Source organism: Mastigoproctus giganteus, chromosome 8 (assembly GCF_048544385.1).
Source record: "Mastigoproctus giganteus isolate SK-2022 chromosome 8, ASM4854438v1, whole genome shotgun sequence".
In the NCBI taxonomy this organism is placed as follows: domain Eukaryota; kingdom Metazoa; phylum Arthropoda; class Arachnida; order Uropygi; family Thelyphonidae; genus Mastigoproctus; species Mastigoproctus giganteus.
The window spans coordinates 214,695,286-214,718,447 of NC_143582.1; the positions used below are offsets into that span (position 1 = coordinate 214,695,286).

Genomic DNA, 23,162 nt, shown 5'->3' on the forward strand with positions numbered 1-23,162 from the left:
ATTATACTAACAAATTTATAGTGTTTTGTTGGATGAAAAACAGATCACCGCCATCAAAGAAATTAAATCAGGTGACTCAAAATACTAAGATGCCCACCTTAAAACTGATTCCTACCCTCATGCATCTGCACAGATGGATCACCACAAACAGGATGATGCAATGGTCCCCATAGCAGGTAGTTATTTTTTTATTTATTTTTTTTTTTTTTAATGAAGTGAAAAGTTTAGCTTTTATTATTTATTTAATTTTTTGACTGGTACTGTGCAATCTTTACTTCTTTGCATATTTTTCCAGTACAATATAGGTGAGTAAAAAAGAAAACTATTTTTAGCATGTATTAACCATAATTTTTCAGTAATTCCTTATCACGGATTGATAAGCTCCACTTTGGGAAATAAACATTTGATTAAAAAAATAATTAGTTTATATTTTTAGAGCATTTGAATTATAAAAATTATTTACGAATAATTCTTTGATATAACAAAATTCAAATTTAGGAATCAGATCCTCTTTGCAAGTTTTTTTTTTTTTTAACATTTAAAATGTTGGGTATAATCCATCTCCTCCTTCCTATTAGCCACAGTCTGTTACCAATCAATAGAATAATCGAAATTAGTAAAGAAATGCAGGCTTTCCTTCATCTGGAATAGTTACTAAATTAGCCAGAAATATATAATAAAAAGATTTAAATGCAAAGATCCATAACAGAAGAAAATAACATAATTACATTACTTTCTTATAGATATTTATGATTCAATAGCCACTGACACAAAAAAAATAATAAATAAATAAAACCTTCCACAACAGAAACAAACATTTCTTTAGGATGCAAATAAAACATTTCAAAAGTATAATTCATTATGAATGAATAAAATCTCTAGACTAAGTCACTACACAATGTCAAGTGCAATACCAGCTTAACTACTGATTGATGTTATAATCATGGCTTGAATCTTGACCTTAGCATTAAGGTCAAGATAGTGACATCAAAGCATTTCTTCAACCCTATTCAGAGTTATCCAAGTGCTGAACTCTTAATTTATAAAGATATCTTATAAACATATAAGATACTGAAGTGTAGTTAGAAGACACTTTAGTTTAGTCTTTTTATTCATATTTCAAAAATGCATTATTAATATTCAGAATTTTTTTACATATCTTCCTACATAATATTGTACTATAATGTCTGAGTTAAGTATCTCTCAAGAGAATCCTCTGGAAATTCAAACTCAATCATTGTTCTACAGTTTTAAATTTGGCAATGATCCCTCTGTTACTATTTCTTGGTATTCTTTCTCCAGCATACTTTTCTATAGATATTTCCATGGAACTACCCAAATGAAAATGTACCTATCATTTTTACCTAAATCTAATGCAACAGCCAGACAAGCAGTACCGACATTAATTTTTAGATGTGTATGAGTATACATTATGCCTCCCTAATTCTAGCTTAACAAAATACACTTATTGAAGTGTTCAAGAAACAAAATCTGAACATTGTTCAGATTTTGTTTCTTGATTTTTTTATTATTATTCTGGCATTTACACATACAATTAAGGCCACAAAGACAAATGTATCTCTCTATACTGAGTTGGTGTATTTGGTTTTTCTGTTTGCTGGGTAAAATAAAAAAATTTAAAAAAAAAAAGAGAAAATGTTACTGGATGGAAAAAAAAAAAAAAAAAAAAAAACCCACACAATTCCCACCTGAACTGAATAATTTGACTACAGTGCAAAAAGAATCCCATAAAAACAAAAATTCCTCCCATCTCAATGGGATTCAATTCCAGACATTTTCCAAAATGTGCAGAAGTACAGTAATTGTAGATACTGAGCTAGCTGCAAACTCATAAAAATGGCAACAGAACAATGCAGGAAACTTCAGACATTGCAACAAAACAAAATATAATAATAAAATAAAAAATAAAAATACCCCAAAAAATAAACAATTAAAAAAAAAAAAAAACCAGTGCCCATAACATTAGTGCTCAGTGTGAGCTAAAGAAATTAGATTAAATTCTCGGCAGATACTACCACCCATATAATAGAATAAGTAACAGTCTTCTCTATTATTGAAGCATTACTTATTCGAGGTATTGCAATATCATGGTAACTCATTGGGAAGGTAGTCACAATAGGAGATACAATTAGGCCTGATGTAGCCGTGTGGTCAGGAGTATGAGTGGGCTGGGATTCAAGCCCACCAGTGACTGCTAAATATGATTAACAATTTGTATTAATGATTTATTGTGAACTCCACTGACCTGGTGGTCATGCCAGAATATAACGACAACATTTTTTTTTTTTAAATCGATGCCATCTATTATACTACTTTGTAGTTCACTATGAACAAAATATTGTGAATTATCACTGCAGGCAGAAAATAATTGCCTTGTGCAATTATTTTCTTACTAAATAAACTAATTACTTCATTACACATTTAATTAAGCTTTAAATCACATTACCTTCTGAACTTTCAGAGAAGCAACATCTTTAATAATTTGGTTGGGTCTAAGGGTACTTACATGTCGAATGCAGATAGCCACTTACTGGAAACCAGCAGTGACAAAGCGGAAGCTTCTCATTGACTATGAACACATAGAAAGCAGTTGACCAGTGCAACTTCTTGGTATGCAATGGGATAAAGTCTTGCACTGGTCAACTGCTTTCTACTGTGTTCACAGCCAGCGAGAAGCTTCACCCCCATGTCGCTGCTAGTTCCAGGTAAGCAGTTACCTGCATTCTACATGTAAGCACCCTTAGGGTTCTTACACATAGAAGTTGCACTAGTCAATTGCTTTCTATGTGTTCATATCGAGAAGTTGCACTGGTAAACTGCTTTCTGCGTTCATAGCCAGCAAGAAGCTTACGCTTTATGTTGCTGCTGGTTTCCGGTAAGCAGCTACCTCCATTCTACGTGTAAGCACCCTAACTGAATCTAGCTCATTCCCCAATAAAAATTTTCAGCTGAAATCACTGCAAGTCAACCAGTCCTTCCTGACTCAGGCTAGGGTTAGCAGCCATCCTCAGTTTCCATAGGCAGTCCCTGGAATTGACTATCTCTCCACAGAAATCACACGCAAAAAATTCTCAGCTTTTAGAATGTTCCCAAGAAAGGCAACTCACGAAAATTGCAAACCATCATTAATGTACATGTGAATTGTACAAGGTATGATACATGTAACCTCAAACCACAGAACAAAAAAAAGTTGTCCAGGTGTTGCATTACTTTCAAACACATCTGACTGAAACTAGGGAGTAGTGCAATTGACAAATAAATAACCCTTGAGAGATTACACTAAATCATCAAAAAGTTAATTTACTAACCAGCCATTGTCTCATCTTTTAAATAAACGGCACACTAATCTTTCAATAACAAACATCATATCATAAAAAAGGATGTCATTTATTTGAAAGTAGCACAATACCAGTGCAACAGGAAATATATTATGCAAAAAGGATAGGTAGAATAGCACCAGGGTATGTCTGTCAGGTGCAAAAGTTGATGTTGTAGAGCAGATATCTTTTAAGGGCACAAAAGGTGATATTATTGTACAAGTTAGCATTAAGAGTAGGAGATCTGCAGACTTGTTCAGGAATCTTGCTATCAGGGATAAGGAGGTAATTATCCCCTTGTATGAGTCAATGGTTAGGCCACACCTTGAGTACTGCATACAGGTCTGTCGGCCTCATTTTAGAAAAATGAGGAGCTGCTGGAATGAGTACACAAAAGGGCAATGAGATTGGCGAGTGAAACAAAGGGTTGCTCTTATCAAGAAAGGCTTAATAAGTTCTGCAAATTGCAGCATCTGTAGAGTAGGCACCTGAGAGGTGATCTGATTAAAGTGTGTAAGGCCTAGAATGGTTTGAGCAAGCTCAATACTGATGGGATTCTTCCTCCTGATTTAGATTACACACCTCAGGGGGCATAAATTCAAACGGAAGAAAGACAGTTGTAGAACAGATGTGCAGAAATTTGCCTTTAGCCAGTGGGTGATTGATTGCTGGAACAAACTTCCATCTGCCATTGTGGAAGTAAAGTAAATTCAAGCCAGAAGTAGTCGAACTTTTGGAGTGAATGACTGAGTGAAATGGGAAGGGCTTTTCTTTTGGCTGAGGCTGTATAAGCTTGAATTCTTACATTATATGCCTCTACTATTGCTAATTCTACTAAGTAAAGGAAAACGTTAAAAAAACAGTTGCGAGTTAGGGTTAAATTTGAAAGTGTCTGCAATTATGCCAAGACACGATAGGAGGGATTTTTTAACGAGAGCCTTGTCAATCAATTCAGCACTGGAGAGATTGTGCAAGACTCATGGGATAGAATTTCACTGGAGAGATTGTGCAAGACTCATGGGATAGAATTTTTCTTAGCATGGTCCCTGCTTGTTAACATGAGAGACTGGTTCTACAGAAAGGGTGTAAGCATATTTTCTTGCACCCTTTCTGGCCCACCTAACTCTGCCTTGCTATATCAAGGCAGAGTTAGGCGGGACAGAAAACTGCTGGCTTAAAAGGATTCAGAGACTAATAGAAGACATGCACAGGGGAAAGTGATTCTTGCACTGCTTCTATTACAATGAGCAGCAGCCTGTAAAGCAAGGTGCTGGGAATTCAAAGGACTGCTAGGAGTCATCATGAAACAAGTAAACACATGGGCTGTGTTAGTGTAACTAAGAGTAAGAACATGTAAGCACATGTATACCGATACTAGGAGTATAGTAAATAAATTTGATGAATTGAATTGCTTGTTAAAACATCAAAGGCAGATATTACCATTAGCATTAGTAGAGGCATTTGATGCAAGAAAGCAAGCTTATGCAGCATCAGCCAAAAAAAAAAAAAAAAACCCACTTCCACTTCACCCTCTGTTCGTTCAAAATACCTGTCCAGCTGAGCCTAAAACTTATTTAGGCTATCAACTTCCACCAACCAACCAACCGCTGGCTAAAGGCAAATTTCCGCACGTCTATCCTACATCTGTCTTTCCTCAATTTGAATTTATGCCCTCTCAGGTGATTATTCTGAGCTAGAGGAAGAATCCCATCAGCATTGAGCATGCTCAAACCATTCAAGGCTTTATACACCTCTATCAGATCACCTTGCTGGTGCGTAGTCTCCAGACACTGTAATTTGCAAAACTTAAGCCTTTCTTCGTAAGAGCACCCATTTGTTCCATTCACTAATCTTGTTGCCCTTCTCTGTACTCGTTCCAGCAGCTCTACATCCTTCTTGAAATGAGGCCTCCAGACCTGTATACAGTACTCTAGGTGTGGCCTGACCATTGCCTTATACAAGGGAATAATCACTTCCTTATCCCTGCTGGAAAAATTCCTGTATATCATTGACAATACTCCATGAACTACTCTTGCAGCCCATCTGCACTGCTCAGAGAACTTCATATCTGCCTGCGCAACCACCCCCAAGTCCCTTTCATTCTCTACCACTGTCAGTAGTACCACAGAGTTGATACGTTGCTCTGGGGTTGCTGTTTCCCATGTGTAGTACTTTACATTTGTCAATGTTAAACTTCATTTGCCACCTCTCAGCCCATCTGCTCAACCTTTCCAGATCCTGTTGCAGCAGCATAGTGTCAGTAGTGTCCTTGACAACCCTGCCAACCTTTGTATCGTCTGCAAACTTGGACATTAAGCTTGATATACCATCATCAATATCATTTATAAATACAGAAAACAATAATGGACCCAACACTGAGCCCTGAGGGACTCCACTAATAACATTAGTCCACAATGAGCAGTGTCCATTGATTACCACTCTCCCTCTTCTCCCCCTCAACCACCCCTTTATCCATAGCAGCAATTTGCCTCCAATGTCACACTGCTCCAATTTGTGTAGCAGACTTCCATGTGCAACAGTATCAAAAGCCTTTCTAAGATCCAAGTATATAATATCAAAGCTATTCCCTGCATCCAGTTCTTTTGTGACTGCATCATAGTATCCAATCAAATTGGTCAGGCAAGACTTCCCCTTAACAAAACCATGCTGTGTCCGAGCTATAACTGAAGTCTTGTCTAAATGATCCTGCAGTGCTTCTTTAACCAGTGCCTCCATTAATTTTCCTGGAACAGAAGTTAAGCTCACAGGTCTATAATTACTTGTGTCAGTCTTTGATCCTCCTTTGTGAATTGGGGTCACATTTGCACATTTCCAGTCTATGGATACCTCCCCTGAGTCCAAGGAAGCTCTCATAATTATGGCTAAGGGTTTGCTTACTTCCTTTGCTGCCTCCTTTAATATAACTGGATAGATCCCATCCACCCCGGGTGCCTTTCTTGTGTTTATCTTCAACAGTTTCTCCTCCACTTTACTCCCAGTTATTTCAAGATTCTGTAGCTTACTGCTAGAGTTGAATACACCTCTGGCATTCCCCTCGCTGAATAACTCCTCATGTGTGAATGTCGATGCAAAATATTCATTTAGTTTGTTAGCTACCTGAGCAGGATCATCAACTGTTGACCCATCAATATCAAGTGGACTAATCTGATTCATCCCCTTCCTTCTAGAGTTTACATAAGTAAAGAACTCTTTGCTGTTTTTCTTTGCATCCCTTGCCAAGGATTTCTCGTAATCTGCCTTCGCCTGCCTAACCTCCTTTGTAACTTGGTTGCATATCAACTTGTATCTATCATAGGCTTCTGTGTCACGTGTTAATTTGTATGTATCCCATGCATTTTTCTTCTCTGCCATATGTCTCATTAGTTCATCTGACATCCACTTAGGCCTAAACCTTGAACAATATTTCTTAGTTGGTATGTAAAGCCTAGTAGCTTCCAAGATAAGTTCTTTGAATGCTTCCCATTTTGAATTTGCTGTTGGTAACATCATCAGTTGGTTCCACTGTATAGAATTTAAATACTGTCTCAGTCCATCGTAGTCGCCTTTACGGAAGCAATAACCCTTTCCTTTACCCCTAATGGTAGTTACCTCTTTGAGTAAATCCCACTTCAGCACACTGTGATCACTGATTGTTGATCACTGTGATCACTGATTGTTGATCACTGTGATCACTGATATTGTTGTGATATCAGACACTGGAGTTACACACATATAAGGAATGCAGAACTGGAATTTGAGGAGTACAATGTGTACTCCCAAAATATATGCTGTTAGTTAAAAAAAAAAAAAAAAAAATCTAAGGCAATGCATCCAATTGACAGAGCGTACATTGCAATTTTGAGACAGTTTGGTGTGACAAACACTGGGAAAGCAAAAATGAGGATAGGAGAGTGTTAGAGGCCTAATGACTCTGACAAATACAATGAACAACTGTATAGGGAAATAAAAGTGGGCAAGTAAACCAGAATGTCTTACAATGGCAGATTTTAATTTCCCGGATAGACCATTCACACACTAGAAAGACTTTTGTGGATTTATTGGATGATTGTTTTCTACAGCAGTATGTTCAAGAGGCAACCAGAGGGAGTAACACTCTTGATCTGATTATCAGCAGATCAAGAAACCACTAGGCAACAGTGAACACAGTGTATTGATGTGGGATTTACTCAAAGATGCAACTACCATCACGAGCAAAGGGAAGGGTTTTTGCTTTCATAAAGGCGACTACAGTGGTCTCAGACAGTTTTTATATTCTATACAGTAGGAAGAACTGATGATTTTCCAGCAGCAAATTCTACATGGGAAGCATTCAAGTAATTAATCTTGGAAGCCTCTAGCTTTTCATACCAACTAAGAAATACTGTTCACAGTTTAGGCCTAAATGGCTTTCAGATGAACTAATGAGACTCATGGCAGAGAAGAAAAATGCATGGGATGCATATAAATTATCAGACAACACAGAAGCCTGTGGTAGGTATAAACTGGTCTGTAATCAAGTCACAGAGGAGGTTAGGCAAGTGAAGGCAGATTACAAGAAAGCTTTGGCAAAGGATGCAAATACCTTTTACTTATGTAGACTGTAGAAGGAAGGGGATGAATCAGATTTGTCCACTTGATATCGATGTTTTGACTGTTGATTCTGCTCAGGTAGCTGACAAACTGAATGAGTATTTTGCATCTACATTCACACATGAGGAATTCTGTAGGGAAGTGGAGGCCAGAAGCTTATCAAACTTTAACAGGGAGCTAAATGATGTTGTAATAACTCAGAGCAAAGTGGAGGAGAAACTGAAGTTAAACATAAAGGCACCTGGGGCAGGGGGATCTATCCAGTCATATTCAAGTTGTATTATTATATTGCTGCCTCAGCAAAGAAGTAAACAATTAGCCATAATTATGAGAGCATCCTTGAAATCAGGGTAGGTCCCCACAGACTGCAGATGTGACCCCAATTCACAAAGGTAGATCAAAAGGTACATGAACAATTACAGACCTGTTAATTTAACTTCTCCTGAAAAAGGCCTCTGAGGTTGGGAAAATTCATATTTTAGTATTAAATCAGCTCACACCAACCATAAGAATAAGTATTTACTGTAACTAAAATATTTATTTACATATTAAAATAAAATAAATATTTACAAAAACTGCTATTATATTAAATATACATGTAAAAACATTAAAACTGTGATAAAATCCTTGAGATAAAATACACTAAAATAAACCGGATTAAAAGCGATACAAACGATAAAAATCTCTGGAGCTTTCGGAAGCTTGCGCTCCCTTCCTCAGCAGTAACAAAACTTCCTGCAGCACGTCCATATATATAACAGGCTCACGGTACCTATACACGTGGTGCAGTCGGCGCATGGTCTGAACTGGAAGCGGAAATAGCTCGGGAACGTGTTAAGCAAAACCGTTCATCCTTACTTAGGATAATAGTTTCAAACAGAGGATGCATACGCATACCTCTGTCCCTATTCATAATATTGTGGTCGGATGAACAGATTCGTAGGCTCTCGAGCCATTTACGGTTCCAGAACCCATGCGCTCGATCCATGATAACCACATCCTCTGGGGAAATTTGATGCTGCTTCTCCCAAAAATGTTCGGCCACAGCAGACTTATTGTAATCAGCGGTTTTTATAGCATTTGCATGCTCCCCCAGACGATCCTTGAGCCGTCGTTTTGTCTCGCCCACATAACACTCCCCACAATCCGGGCATTTTATCCTGTATACTACTCCACTACTCGGGTCCTTTGCTATTGGGTCTTTTACCTGAGACAACATTGTGTGCAATCTCCGCCCAGGAAGCTGCACACGGCGTGTTTTATAGCCCCGCAAAATTCTAGCGAGATGCTCAGTAACACCCGGATAGTAAGGAATGTATGCGGTAGCGACAGGAACAAACGGTTCCTGACGGTTAGACTCTATTCCTCTACTAAATCTGTCTATGATCCTCTGGAGGTATCCGCATTTTCTAAGGTCTGCTGTGACCCGTCTAATTTCACATTCTTTGTCCTCAGAGGTGGTGCAGTGTGACCCTGCTCTATCTAGTAGAGCTTTCACTACACTATTCTTATGCTGCCCAGCTTGTGCTGAACTATAATGGGTGTACTGGCTTCTGCACATAGGTTTTTTAAACACAGAAGTTTTTAGCCTAGGGCCTACCCTAGAGACCAGTACATACAAGAAAGGAAGGGTACCTCCTGTTTCCACCTCTGAGGTAAATTGTATAAATTGGGAGAAGCTATTAAGCCAATGGAGTGCATCATCCTCTCTCCCCTTCTGGACCACGGTAAAGGTATCATCAACATACCTTTTCCATTTCTTTATGGGAAACTGACATCCACTAAAAACCCTGTCCTCTAACTCCTCCATGGCCAGATTGGCCACGATGGCGCTAGTAGGAGATCCCATGGCTGTACCGTGAACCTGTTTGTACATAACACCTTGGTACACCATAGTGGTGCTGGCCAGACAAAGTTCCACACCCGAACAAATATCCTCTACGTTTAAAAGCGATCTACTACCCAAAGAGACATCATTACTCAAAGATCTTCTAACACAATACATTCCATGTTTAATTGGAATGCATGTGAATAGTGACACCACATCAAAAGAAATCATGCTGTCGTTTTCATTTACAGTCAAATCTTTCACAAAATTCACAAATTCTTTACTGTCTTTTATGACATAGTTGGACTGGCCCACTATAGGCGAAATCAATTTAGCCAAATACCCTGACAAAGCATATGTGGGGCTTCCTATAAATGATACAATAGGTCTGAGTGGGACTTCTGTCTTATGAGTTTTTGGAAGTCCATAAAACCTCGGGAGTTGACATCCAGTAGCATGTAAGAACCAAAAGGTCTCCCTGGAAATCTTCTCTGCCTTTAACCAATCCTGTACCAGTTTATTAACGCGCCGCTCTAGGCCAACCAACGGGTTTCTCTGAGTAACTTTATACGTATTATTGTTCTGTAAAAGATCCATTGCTTTTTTGTGATAGTCTTCTTTGTTTAGGACAACCGTCGATCTGCCCATGTCCGCAGGTAAAACCACAATTCCCTCGTCTCTTCTCAGTTCATTCAAGGCTTTTCTTTGACTAAAGTTAAGATTCGGAGATACTTTCTTTACCTGGCTCAAAAATTGTAACCGCTGATTACAATAAGTCTGCTGTGGCCGAACATTTTTGGGAGAAGCAGCATCAAATTTCCCCAGAGGATGCGGTTATCATGGATCGAGCGCATGGGTTCTGGAACCGTAAATGGCTCGAGAGCCTACGAATCTGTTCATCCGACCACAATATTATGAATAGGGACAGAGGTATGCGTATGCATCCTCTGTTTGAAACTATTATCCTAAGTACGGATGAACGGTTTTGCTTAACACGTTCCCGAGCTATTTCCGCTTCCAGTTCAGACCATGCGCCGACTGCACCACGTGTATAGGTACCGTGAGCCTGTTATATATATGGACGTGCTGCAGGAAGTTTTGTTACTGCTGAGGAAGGGAGCGCAAGCTTCCGAAAGCTCCAGAGATTTTTATCGTTTGTATCGCTTTTAATCCGGTTTATTTTAGTGTATTTTATCTCAAGGATTTTATCACAGTTTTAATGTTTTTACATGTATATTTAATATAATAGCAGTTTTTGTAAATATTTATTTTATTTTAATATGTAAATAAATATTTTAGTTACAGTAAATACTTATTCTTATGGTTGGTGTGAGCTGATTTAATACTAAAATATCATTTAACGGCGAAGGTAAAGAAAGCCTGCACGAGAACGACGAGAAACGTCGGATAACTTACGCGGAAAATTAGTTTGCCGATACGGCACTCTAGCGCTGCTCACTCGGTAAACAGACGGTAGGTGTTAACGGTCTGGAGCAAAGTCGAGAACGATATACTGATTGACAGGTAGGCGTGGCAAACGACGTGCTGATTGGTGCGCGATCACAACACACGATAACATCGGTTTAGTATCACTGTAGCAGCACTAATGGTAACTTGTCCTAATCGTACATGCCCTAACATTTACTGTAACGGTGAAAAAAGATCAGGTTACCTCGACTTGAATCCCATGGGAGCTTGAACCCCTCCCGAAGTGGAGGGGGTAACCTAACCTTTTTTCTTTAGAATCAGTCATATTTAGAAATACATTCATAAAAAAATAAATTTTTTTATGACCGTATTTTTATTTTCTTGTTCAATAATATGCCCTAATGGTGAAAATAGGTCAGGTTACCTCCACTTGAATCCCATGGGAGCTTGAACCTCTCCCGAAATGGAGGGGGTAACCTAACCTTTTTTCTTTAGAATCATGAGTGGACTAGCACATAAATTGTTTATTAATAAATCATTTCATTGTTTGCTACGCCTACCTGTCAATCAGTATATCGTTCTCGACTTTGCTCCAGTCCGATAACACCTACCGTCTGTTTACCGAGTGAGCAGCGCTAGAGTGCCGTATCGGCAAACTAATTTACCGCGTAAGTTATCCGACGTTTGTTGTCGTTCTCGTGCAGGCTTTCTTTACCCAAGCCAATTTAACTTCTATTTTAGGGAAAATAATAGTCACTAGTTAAAGAAGTATTGCAGGATTACCTAGATTGCAGGGGAAGTCTTGTTTGACAAATCTGAGTGGATAATACAGGATGTCCGATAAGTCTGGAACCATAGAGAAAAAAATAACTATTTCATATATTTTCATCCCTGCAGCCTCAAAATGTTTTAGCCACTACCATCCTTTTGTCTCATATTGTCCTCTGACACAAAAGCAACATTTACTTTTATTTTTTCCTATTCTTATGGTTCCAGACTTATTTGACAACCCTGTACAATGTGGTCACAAAGGAAATGGATGAAAAACAATCTTGATATCATACACTTTGATTTCAGAAAAGCTTTTGATACTATTGCACATGGAAGACTACTGTACAAATTGGAGCAGAATAATATTAAGGGTAAGTTGTACAATGGATAAAAGGGTGGTTGAGTGGGAGAAGACAAAGTGATAATCAATCAACGCTGCTCTTCGTGGACTAATGTTATTAGTGGAGTCTAACAGAGTTCGGTGGTGGGTCCATTGTTGTTTTCTATATTTATCAATGATATTGATGAAGGTATATCAGACTTAATGTCCATGTTTACAGACAATACTAAAGTTTGCGGGGTTGTTAATAACAGTAATGGCAGTGTGCTACTGCAACAGGATCTAGAAAAGTTGGGCAGATGAGTTGAGAAGTGGCAACTGAAGTTTAACATTGACAAATGCAAAGTTCTGCATATGGGTAGCAGTAACCCCAGAGTAATGTACCAACTGTGCAGAACTACACTCAGGGTAGTGAAGATGAAAAATTTCTAGGGATAATTGTGCAGTGACTTATGAAGTTTTTTAAGCATTCAAGGCAGGCTGCCAGATCAGCTCATGGGGGTCTTGTGAATAATATATATGAATTTTGCTAGCAGTGATAAGGTGGTGATTATCCCTTTGTATAAAGTTTGTCAGGCAACACCTTCAGTACTGCATACAGGTTTGGAGGCATAATTTTAGGAAGGATGTAAAGCTGCTGGTGTGAGTATAGATGGGTGAGGGGAACAAAGGGTTTCTCTTATCAAGAAGGATTAAGTTCTGCAAATTGTAGCATCTGGAGACTGCAAAGTGATCTGACTGAGGTGTACAAGGCCTTAAAATGGTTTGAGCAAGCTCAATGCTGATGGAATTCCTGGTGCACAGATTACACATCTGAGGGGACATAAATTCAAACTGAGGAAAGACAGTTGCAGAACAAATATGTGGAGATTTGTCTTTAGCCTGAGGGTGTTGATTGCTGGAACAAACTTCCATCTATCATTGTGGAAATTGATAGCTTAAATAAATTCAAGGAAGAAGTGGGCAAACTTTTGGAGCAAGTGGAGGGGTGAAATGGAAAGTTTTTTATTTTTTTTTTGGCTGATGCTGTATAAGCTTGCATCATATGTCTGCTAATGCTAATATTTAGTACTTCTATTTTACTTAATGAAGTATATATATATATATACACACACATTTGCACAATAACTCTGTTACCTGGGGAGGAAATTCAACCTAGTGGCTGTGAAACATATTGCTCTGTTGAGCACTTCAAAATAATTTTACAACCATTTTGAATTTATAAAGATCATTTTGGTAAAATATTTCCATCATTTCAAAACACCTGCTGAATGAATATCTAGCATGGGGGTGTTTCGGGGGGGGGGGGTAAATTGGGATAAAACATAACATCAAAATTTTTATCAACACATATTACTCCAATGTACCCAAGAATAAAAGGATAAGTCATTTGATGATTATCTACTGTAATTGTTGAGTAACTCTGGAGGATTGAAGTATGCTGGATGGAAGGATTATCAAAATTTCTGATTCAAACATTGCTTCTTCCTCTGGATGAAAGAATATGCAAAATTTGGTTGCCCTAGCTTCTATGAGAGTCCAAGGAGACTGCAACAGACAGACAGGCAATCTTTTCAAATTATTATCAGCTAAACTATATCAGTCAAATGCCAATAAGAATTCATTATATAAAATAAAATGCAATCTTAAATAATTAGGAAATATCCCATAATAACCTTAGAACTGAATATAGGCAAATTTCTTCTTCAAATCATTATTCTCCACACTTCGAAAAATTATAAACTAAATCTTTTTATTTTTTGTAATTTAGAATAGCGACAAACTGCATCGAAGCTTAAAAGGATGTAAATTCCTAAATTATAAGATTATAAATAATATACAATTCAATATGTAGCAGTTTCGGTTCTATTTTATGCATACAAAAAAAAAAAAAAAAAAAGTAAACATTAAAAAAAAATGTGAAAATAATTACGCAATAATCTAAATTAATAATGAAAACTAAACAATATGTATATACACACACTTCATAGTTTAACCCCTCCCCAGGAATCACTTTCCCAAGGAAAGTGAGAAGCTCGATTTCGTTGTAATACACGTTGTAATTCGTTGTAATGGACACAAAGTTCACTTCACAAATCCCGTGTACAGGTGTTTCTTTTGTCAGGGATAGAACTTCAGTTGCCATATCTTTCACATTACTGATAATATTTCGCTTTCTCGTTTCACAGCATTACTTTAACCTAGAAAAAAAAAAGTATTACAGGTATAAGGAGTTCAGCGAAATGAAAAAAGTGGGAGGAGAAACGAAACCATAACGTGAAAACTGAAATGGGAGAAATCACGTCAGGTGTCCGGTGATACGATAATTGAAGCAGACATAGGATTGTAGTAGAAGGTACGCCATATAACACGAATAAAAATGCCTACATCCACTGCTTTCGTGCCAACAAAAAACTTCCGACAGGCACATAATTTTATATTTATATATATATATATATAAATACAAATACATACATACATACACACACCCTGTTGGATTTTTTTTTTTTTTTAAGAGAATTCACGACACCCAGCATATCCTTTGTTAATTTACTACAGTAATGCATATATGCACATATACCTATTTAGATATATAGAACACTGGAAGATAAATAAAGTTGCTAGCTTTCACATGAAAAGCCATTATAAAATATAAATAAACACACTTTTAGGCCTAAATGTCGCTTTGGCACATAGTTTTCAAATCAGGGGTTTAGTACAATATTTAATTTTTGCTTCAATCGAACTTCTAGTCCTACTTTCATTAAAAAAACATAATTAAAAAAATCATTTATGCATTTCTTAGATATAACAAGTAAAGCTCTAGAGAGCATTAACGAATTCCAAATGTCAATAATTTATTATATATAATCCCTATTTCGAAATACGAACTAATATGTACTTTACAAAATACAGAAGAAAAAAAAAAAATTATTAACAGGACTCGTACCTTTATTCCCACCTTTACGAGACATATTACGTGTTTAAGAAATCCAAAAATTAAATCAGAATTCGTATAGATACAAGCCTGATTATTTGCACTACTTGCTAGTGCCAGGCTAAGTTTTATACGTGCACTAGCCAATTAACTTGCAGTTCCAATGGCAATCTGTAATTTAGTCCTTTCACTATCAAATCAGCAATTAATGGAAACTGTAAATGTTGTCAAACACAAATACCGAAACTAATATAATATACACTTGGCAAAGTAAATGCCAACAAGCACTGTAAGCAGAGCAACAGATGTATAGTCTCCAAGTTCAATTTATGAACTGCCCTCTGATGGTAATAAACTGAATTTTAAGAATTACTTTTAGAATCAATGAATATAGTTTGAAAAATAGAGCATGAAATTGTACTGGAATAAGGGTATGCACTGCTGTTCTTTGAACACACACACACAAAAGTAATTTTCACAACCCCCAAAAATCCATAAATGCATTTTGGTGAAAAATACCGAATATTCTAATTTTCTTCTATCAAAAAATGTAAAGAGGAAAAATGTAGTTTAAAACCTTTGATTAAAAACATCAATAAATAAATAAAACTAAGAACATGTAATTTATACAGAATTTGTATTCGTGAAGATAGTACAGTAAATAACACAATGGAAACGTTGTCAATAATTAAATTTATTTAGTAATAAGAGCTGTGCCTAGAAATACAATTTTTAGAGTTAATAGAAAAAAGGATGAAAACAAAGAAGTTAACATCCTATTATAACTTAATATAATTTGAAGAGGATACATGTATATAATACATGCTGATTCGTTGGATAAAATATCCCTATTATTAAGAAATTTGGTATTTCTCTAACAACTCTCGCCCAAGACTAGAGTGACCAAATTTTCAGGGATAAAAATCTGACCAAACGAACTATGATGACGAAATAATTGGGACAAAACGCTCTCTGAAAAAGCAAAATCAGAAAATTTCCGGGACCTGTCTATAAAATCCAGAGTGATGTAATTTTTCTTACCCTGTTATCGTTTCTACGCAACCTTAATATTATCATTGCTAATACTATTTCATAAAACAATGCACAAAATTATCTGTAAATTTATTTTTGCTTTACTAAATCCAGGTACGACTAAGTTTTTATATAAGAAAATAGTAATCATAAAAACTCAAAATGCATTTTGCATTTAAAAAATTACCAGATAGTCCTATTCATAATTATTAGTCGGGTTCTTCACAAGGTTCTATTTTATTTAGAGTTTATGTATGATAACGAAGTTAAAAATTCCAACTAAGTCGATTTGTAATCAGTTGCTACTTTCACTTGCTTTCAGTATAGAGATTTTCGTTGGATTTTACTCTTCTCCAGAGTACGTTTAAAAATATATTTTTTAAATTTGGTATGATGTCAGAGAAATTGAAAAAACAAAAACTAAAGTATTCGAAAAGCTTAAAGTCTTACGAGTATGACTTTCCTCCTGTCATTCGAACACAGTTCAAATTCTGTCATGACAGGAGGAACTATTATCACTTGTTTCACTTTAATCTGTCTCCGGCGAGGGTTGCATCTTTTTTCTCCCGGAAGCTTGTTTCTTTCGTCCATAAAACAGTAAACTGACCGAAGAATACGCGATGTTGCAGACAATCTACCGATGCCTCATAACTTTAGTTGCTTTCGTGCTAAACGCACATATATGCAGGAAGAGCATTCTCGCACTCCGAGAATGTTAGCAATAAAATATACAAGTGTTGTGATTTATTACGATAATGTTAATTGGCATACTAATTTTACAAAGTTATATGTTATTCATTTTAACATCGTATATTTAGTTCAAAAAAACAGTCAGTTGAAAATCGGGAGCAAACAGTGTCTTCAAAATAAATGGTATCGTATTATGAATAATAATTAGATTATAATTATACGATAATTTTATTATTACATTGTTCATAACATGATATCTTTTATATAAAAGCGCTAGGTTTTCGCAGTAACTGTTTTTAATAATAATGACTCATATTTTAAAAAATAAATTATAGATGCCGCTTCTTCTTAACTCCATCCGACCCCTGTAGCCGGAGAAAACGTAGCCATGCCCTAGTTGCGCCACTTTGCACGTAATACTCAATTCATCAGTCGTGCCTGGTTACAGACGAATTATGTTTTACAAGAAATGAAATTCTGAATTCTTGAAACCCAAATACCGCTGTCAGTAAGCATTATGAACATACCTATCCTTTAACGTTTGATGTGGTGTTCTTAGGAACAATTTTAATGTTCTCAAAAACACCAAATCTTTTTTACTAACAATGCTTTCAGGAATAGCATATCTACATTTTTCTCTGTAACAATTTTTAAGAATGACTGGAAGATATAAGCTTTGAAAATTGGCAGAGAATTTGGTTCATGTACGACGGTGCACCAGTCCACTTCTGAAGTTTCACACATCGTGTCTGGCCAGAATTCCAGATCCTTTCAAATCAAATTTAATCCTTTAACTCACTACTTTTTCGATACATTTCCCTGTAATTGTAAAGTTAGTACGTACTCAGATCTTCTACTCTTAATACCATTAATGCCAACGTGTACAGCAATATCACCTTGCATACCCTTAAAAGATATCTGTTCTACAACGTCATCTATATTTGGTCCTGGCAAATATAATCTACTTCATTGCATCTATCCTGTTTGCACGATATACCTCCCGTTTCCCTCACAATAGAATTATAGACAATAAATACCTCTTGTGGGATAAGCGCATTCTGCCTTGGGGATCGTCTCTGTGTTATCCGATGCACATGTGAGGGCTTAAGTGTTCAGTTGGGCAGCTGAGAGGTTAACGTGGCCCCATTTTAATTACTTCAGGGGCATCTACCCCGTTCTTCAAACTCTCATACCTGCCCATCAGAACGCTGAGTTCACGTTTAATTTCCTCATACTTTTGCATCGAACACACACAAAGACTTTCTCCATTGGCTGTATCTTGTCTTATTCCCGACTGTCTGCAAACATCGCAGAACTAGCAGATTTCGTTATGCCGTGATTCACAGGAAACCGTCCACTTTAGTTCCCCCACGAGCCACAGAGCTCCTACTATCTTCAGCGCGTTGCATTGTTGCTCTAATCTGAGGCATGATTTCCCTTACAATTAAATTTAACTTGAGAACAATACACTAAATTGATAGATACTTGTGTGCAATAATACGTATTACGCGATGAAGTTTACGTAATATCTTTTACGCTGTCAAGTTTACGTTATAGGTACTGTATTATGCTGTAGCGTTACTTTCGCAGAGTTTTAAATTAGTTATAGCCTTACTAGAAATAAACATTTCTTAGTTAAAACAAAAAAATATACGCAAACTAAACGATTAGAACCTATGCGCTGCTTATTTACTACAATTAATACCATTAACTGTTCTACTACTACGCACTACACTACCACTTACTCGATACTACACTCAGTGATCACTGAAATATGACAGCGCCGTCCGCAATTGACTATGCCGCATATCACGCAGTATAAAAATCCAAACAGCTTCGTACGCTAGAATCAGAGGTATGTTCGGGAGAGGAAGAGTGGAATATGCCCCTTAACCAAAAATTCGAAATTAAAAAAAGAAAAAGAAAAAGCGTGTACTGTATTGCCAAATGTTATTGTCATTTTTGTGATTAATACGCATTATTATTCACATGATTTTTTAATATTTAAATAAAGATAATCAATCAAACATTGTTTATGGGCGTATAGGTTATTAGATCTATCTAAAAAAAAAAAAAAAAACGGCTCAAAATCCTAAGCGCCATACCCCTTCCTTACAATGATACCTGGATACGATGCTGGCTATAACAGTGGTAATTTGCAACTGATCGAGCAAGTCCAAGTGATAAATGGCAGTCATGGGATGTAAAAAAGAGGCGCCTCCATAGCCAAGTGGGAAGGAGCAGCAGTGCGTAGCACACGCTTCTTGATCAGACCGGGGTTCGAGTCCATGACCACCAAATATGGAGGATGCGGAAAGGTCACGAAATGACCACTGCACATCCCCGGAACAATATGGCCTTAGTTGCTAATACTCCTAAACACCAAATAACAATAACAATGTAATAAAGACATCAGAAAGTTTCAAAGGGACATGGTTGCAAGAGGTTCGTGCTCGGGGGCTCCCATATCGGAAACGGCATGTCTTGTTGGTTGCATATGGCCCACTATGTTCAAGGTGTACAATGAATGGCGTCGAACGAGCCAACCCATCTCCCGTCAACAGAATTATAAAGGATTACATAAGGTGGATGTTTGTGCTTAAAGGCTTAAAGGCAGCCATCGAATGTTTGTGCTTGTACGGGCTTAAAGGCAAGCCACCGAATGTTTGTGCTTGTACGGGCTTAAAGGCAAGCCACTGAATGTTTCTGCTTGTATGGGCTTAAAGGCAAGCCACTGTGCGACAGTTGACACCGCAGTACAATATGGGGAATGCAAGACAAATAACGATGCACGCAGACTCAAACGAATGGGATTCCATAGCAGATGTTGCAGAGCAAATACTCACCTCACCCTTTTTTCCCTCAACTAGTGCAGGTCCTTATTAATATTATGGGAAAATAACAGTATCTCTAGCAGTGACGGATTAAGGTCAAGTGATGCAGTAAGCTAGTGGCTTTCGACCTTTTCTTAATAACGGCACCCTTAAGTAATTTATTTTATTTTGTAGCACCCCAACTCAATTTTCTGCCTGTTAGATCCGATTCTTTCGCTGTATATATATACAGGGTGATTCATTACCAGTGCGACAAACTTGCAGGAGGTGTAGGAGGCACAAAGACGAACCGGAATCACATAGCATTGCAGGGTCCGAAATGCCTTCGTCATGCAATAGAGGACGTTGAACGGGAGGTCACGTGAACAGCGATCCCGCTGGAAGTCAGCATTTGCGAACCGTTTCTGTTGAAGAAACCAAGTAGCAAAAGTCCTCCGGAGTGCATAATCCGCAGGCTCCAATGATTGGACGGGTTGCACATGGTATGAACTCATTTGGTTTGTTGACAGTGTCCTCCATACAGTGGATTGGGAAATACCCAATCGTTGTCCTACCGCTCGAGTACTCGTACTCGGATTGCCTTCTGCAAGACGTAGGACATTCTATTCATTGTCTGGCGTCCTCGTCCTTCACTCTCGATTCATGGTACCTCTCGTGAAACAACTAGTCTCACGTAACCTTCTGTGCACACGTGCCAAAATCGTATGATGATGAGCACGCCTGTGCGGGAAACGTTCCTGGTACAAGCGCAGAGCGGCGCAGCCGTTACAGTCCGCAGCTCCATACGCAAGGTGCATGTAAGTGAGCGGGCAACTGCAGCAAAGAAAAGTCATTGTCATATTTCTGGATCCATTCCATAGTGATTCGGGCTTTGTGAACCGGCGCATTATCCTGCTGGAAGTAATCATCCTACTGAAGATAAACTAACAAGATGAACGGATGCATTTGGTCAGGAACGAGGTTTAGGTACGATGTGGCATTCAGACGTGAATCTATGGGTATCAATGGACCCAATGTATGCCAAGAAAACATTCCCCACACCATAACACTGCCCCCACTACATTGCACAGTAGTTGTCAAACATGATGGGTCCATGGATTCATGTTGTTTTCGTCAAATTCTAAGCCTTCCATCAACTTGATGCACCAGTCCCTTCGACTCGTCAGACCAAGCAACTGTTTCCCAATCCTCGATAGACCAGTGCTGGTGTTGCTGTGCCCACAGGAGGCGTGCTGTCTAGTTCTTCATTGATAAATAAGGTACGCGATGTGGTCGTCAGCTGTTGTAGCCCATTCGCAATAAAGTGGAGCAGTGGAGCACATAAAGTGGAGCACAATTGGAGCAGTGTGACATTGGAGGCAAATTGCTGCTATGGTTAAAGGGGTGGTTGAGGGGGAGAAGACAGAGAGTGGTAATCAATGGACACTGCTCATCGTGGACTAATGTTATTAGTGGAGTCCCTCAGGGCTCAGTGTTGGGTCCATTATTGTTTTCTGTATTTATAAATGATATTGATGATGGTATATCAAGCTTAATGTCCAAGTTTGCAGACGACACAAAGGTTGGCAGGGTTGTCAAGGACACTACTGACACTATGCTGCTGCAACAGGATCTGGAAAGGTTGAGCAGATGGGCTGAGAGGTGGCAAATGAAGTTTAACATTGACAAATGTAAAGTACTACACATGGAAAACAGCAACCCCAGAGCAACGTATCAACTCTGTGGTATTACACTGACAGTGGTAGAGAATGAAAGGGACTTGGGGGTGGTTTTGCAGGCAGATATGAAGTTCTCTGAGCAGTGCAGAGGGGCTGCAAGAGTAGCTCATGGAGTATTGTCAATGATATACAGGAATTTTTCCAGCAGGGATAAGGAGGTGATTATTCCATTGTATAAGGCAATGGTCAGGCCACATCTAGAGTACTGTATACAGGTCTGGAGGCCTCATTTCAAGAAGGATGTAGAGCTGCTGGAACGAGTACAGAGAAGGGCAACAAGATTAGTGAATGGAACAAAGGGGTGCTCTTACGAAGAAAGGCTTAAGTTTTGCAAATTACAGTGTCTGGAGACTAGGCACCAGCGAGGTGATCTGATAGAGGTGTATAAAGCCTTGAATGGTTTAAGCATGCTCAATGCTGATGGGATTCTTCCTCTAGCTCAGAAAAATCACCTGAGAGGGCATAAATTCAAATTGAGGAAAGACAGATGTAGGATAGACGTGCGGAAATTTGCCTTTAGCCAGCGGGTGGTTGGTTGGTGGAACAGACTTCCATCCCTTGTGGTGGAGGTTGATAGCCTAAATAAGTTTAAGGCTCAGATGGACAGGTATTTTGAACGAACAGAGGGGTGAAGTGGAAGTGGGTTTTTTTTTTTTTTTTGGCTGATGCTGCATAAGCTTGCTTTCTTGCATCAAATGCCTCTACTAATGCTAATGCTAATGCTAAAGTGCGACTAGTGGTCCGTTGCGATATTTGTTCGGCGCAATAAGGTTGTGTTCTGACGTGACATGATGTGCGACATGGTCCCCCCTCTTTTTGCTTGCACAATTCTAGCTATCCTCCTCTGACCTCTCATCAGCAAGCGATTTTCTTCCAGAGTGCCGTTGAGAGGATGCTTTCCGTTCGTTGCACCATTCTTGATACACCCGTGAAACTGTGGTGCGTGAAAAGTTCATGAGAACTGCCATTTTAGAGATACTTTGTCCAGCAGGTCTTGCACCTTCTACCATGCCACGTTCGAAGTCCGTCAGATCACTCCTTTTCTCCGTTTTTGCTACGGTTTGTACGCTTAATTGAGACTAGAAAGGTTGTTCTGCTGCATTCATATCCACAACTGTGGTCAGGTGATTTGCAACGTTGTTTGACAAACTATTTGCGAGCACAGCAGGGGTGTACCTAATGAAGTGGCAGCACACTGTATGTATACAGGGTGATTCACTACCAGTAAGACAAACTTGCAGGAGGTGTAGGGGGCACAAAGACGAATCGCAATCACATAGGATTGCAGGGTCCCAAATGCCTTCGTCATGCGGTAGAGGACGTTGAACAGGAGGTCACGTGAACAGCGATCCCGCTGGAAGTCAACATTTGCGAACCGGTTCCCGAGGCAGTAGAATGGACGAGTATTCAAACGTTGAACTGGCCGACATGCACCTCGCGTATGAAGCTGCGGACTGTACCGGCTGCGCCGCTCTGCGCTTGTACCAGGAACGTTTCCCGCACAGGCGTGCTCCTCATCATACGATTTTCGCACGTGTGCACAGAAGGTTACGTGAGACTAGTTGTTTCACGAGAGGTACCATGAATCGAGAGCGAACGACGAGGACGCCAGACAATGAATAGAATGTCCTACGTCTTGCAGAAGGCAATCCGAG

At 38.4% G+C, this 23,162-nt stretch overlaps 1 protein-coding gene across 1 annotated transcript in view; it reads right to left on the reverse strand.

The window, feature by feature from the left end:
* Positions 1 to 15,523, reverse strand: part of LOC150082261 (spermatogenesis-associated serine-rich protein 2) — a 269,773-nt gene extending 254,250 nt beyond the window's left edge. The window contains exon 1 of the mRNA XM_090380081.1: positions 15,246 to 15,523. Coding sequence (XP_090236207.1) covers positions 15,246 to 15,270 — 25 coding nt within the window. The 5' untranslated portion in view covers positions 15,271 to 15,523. The remainder of the gene's footprint in view (positions 1 to 15,245) is intronic.
* Between the last annotated feature and the right edge of the window lie 7,639 nt (positions 15,524 to 23,162).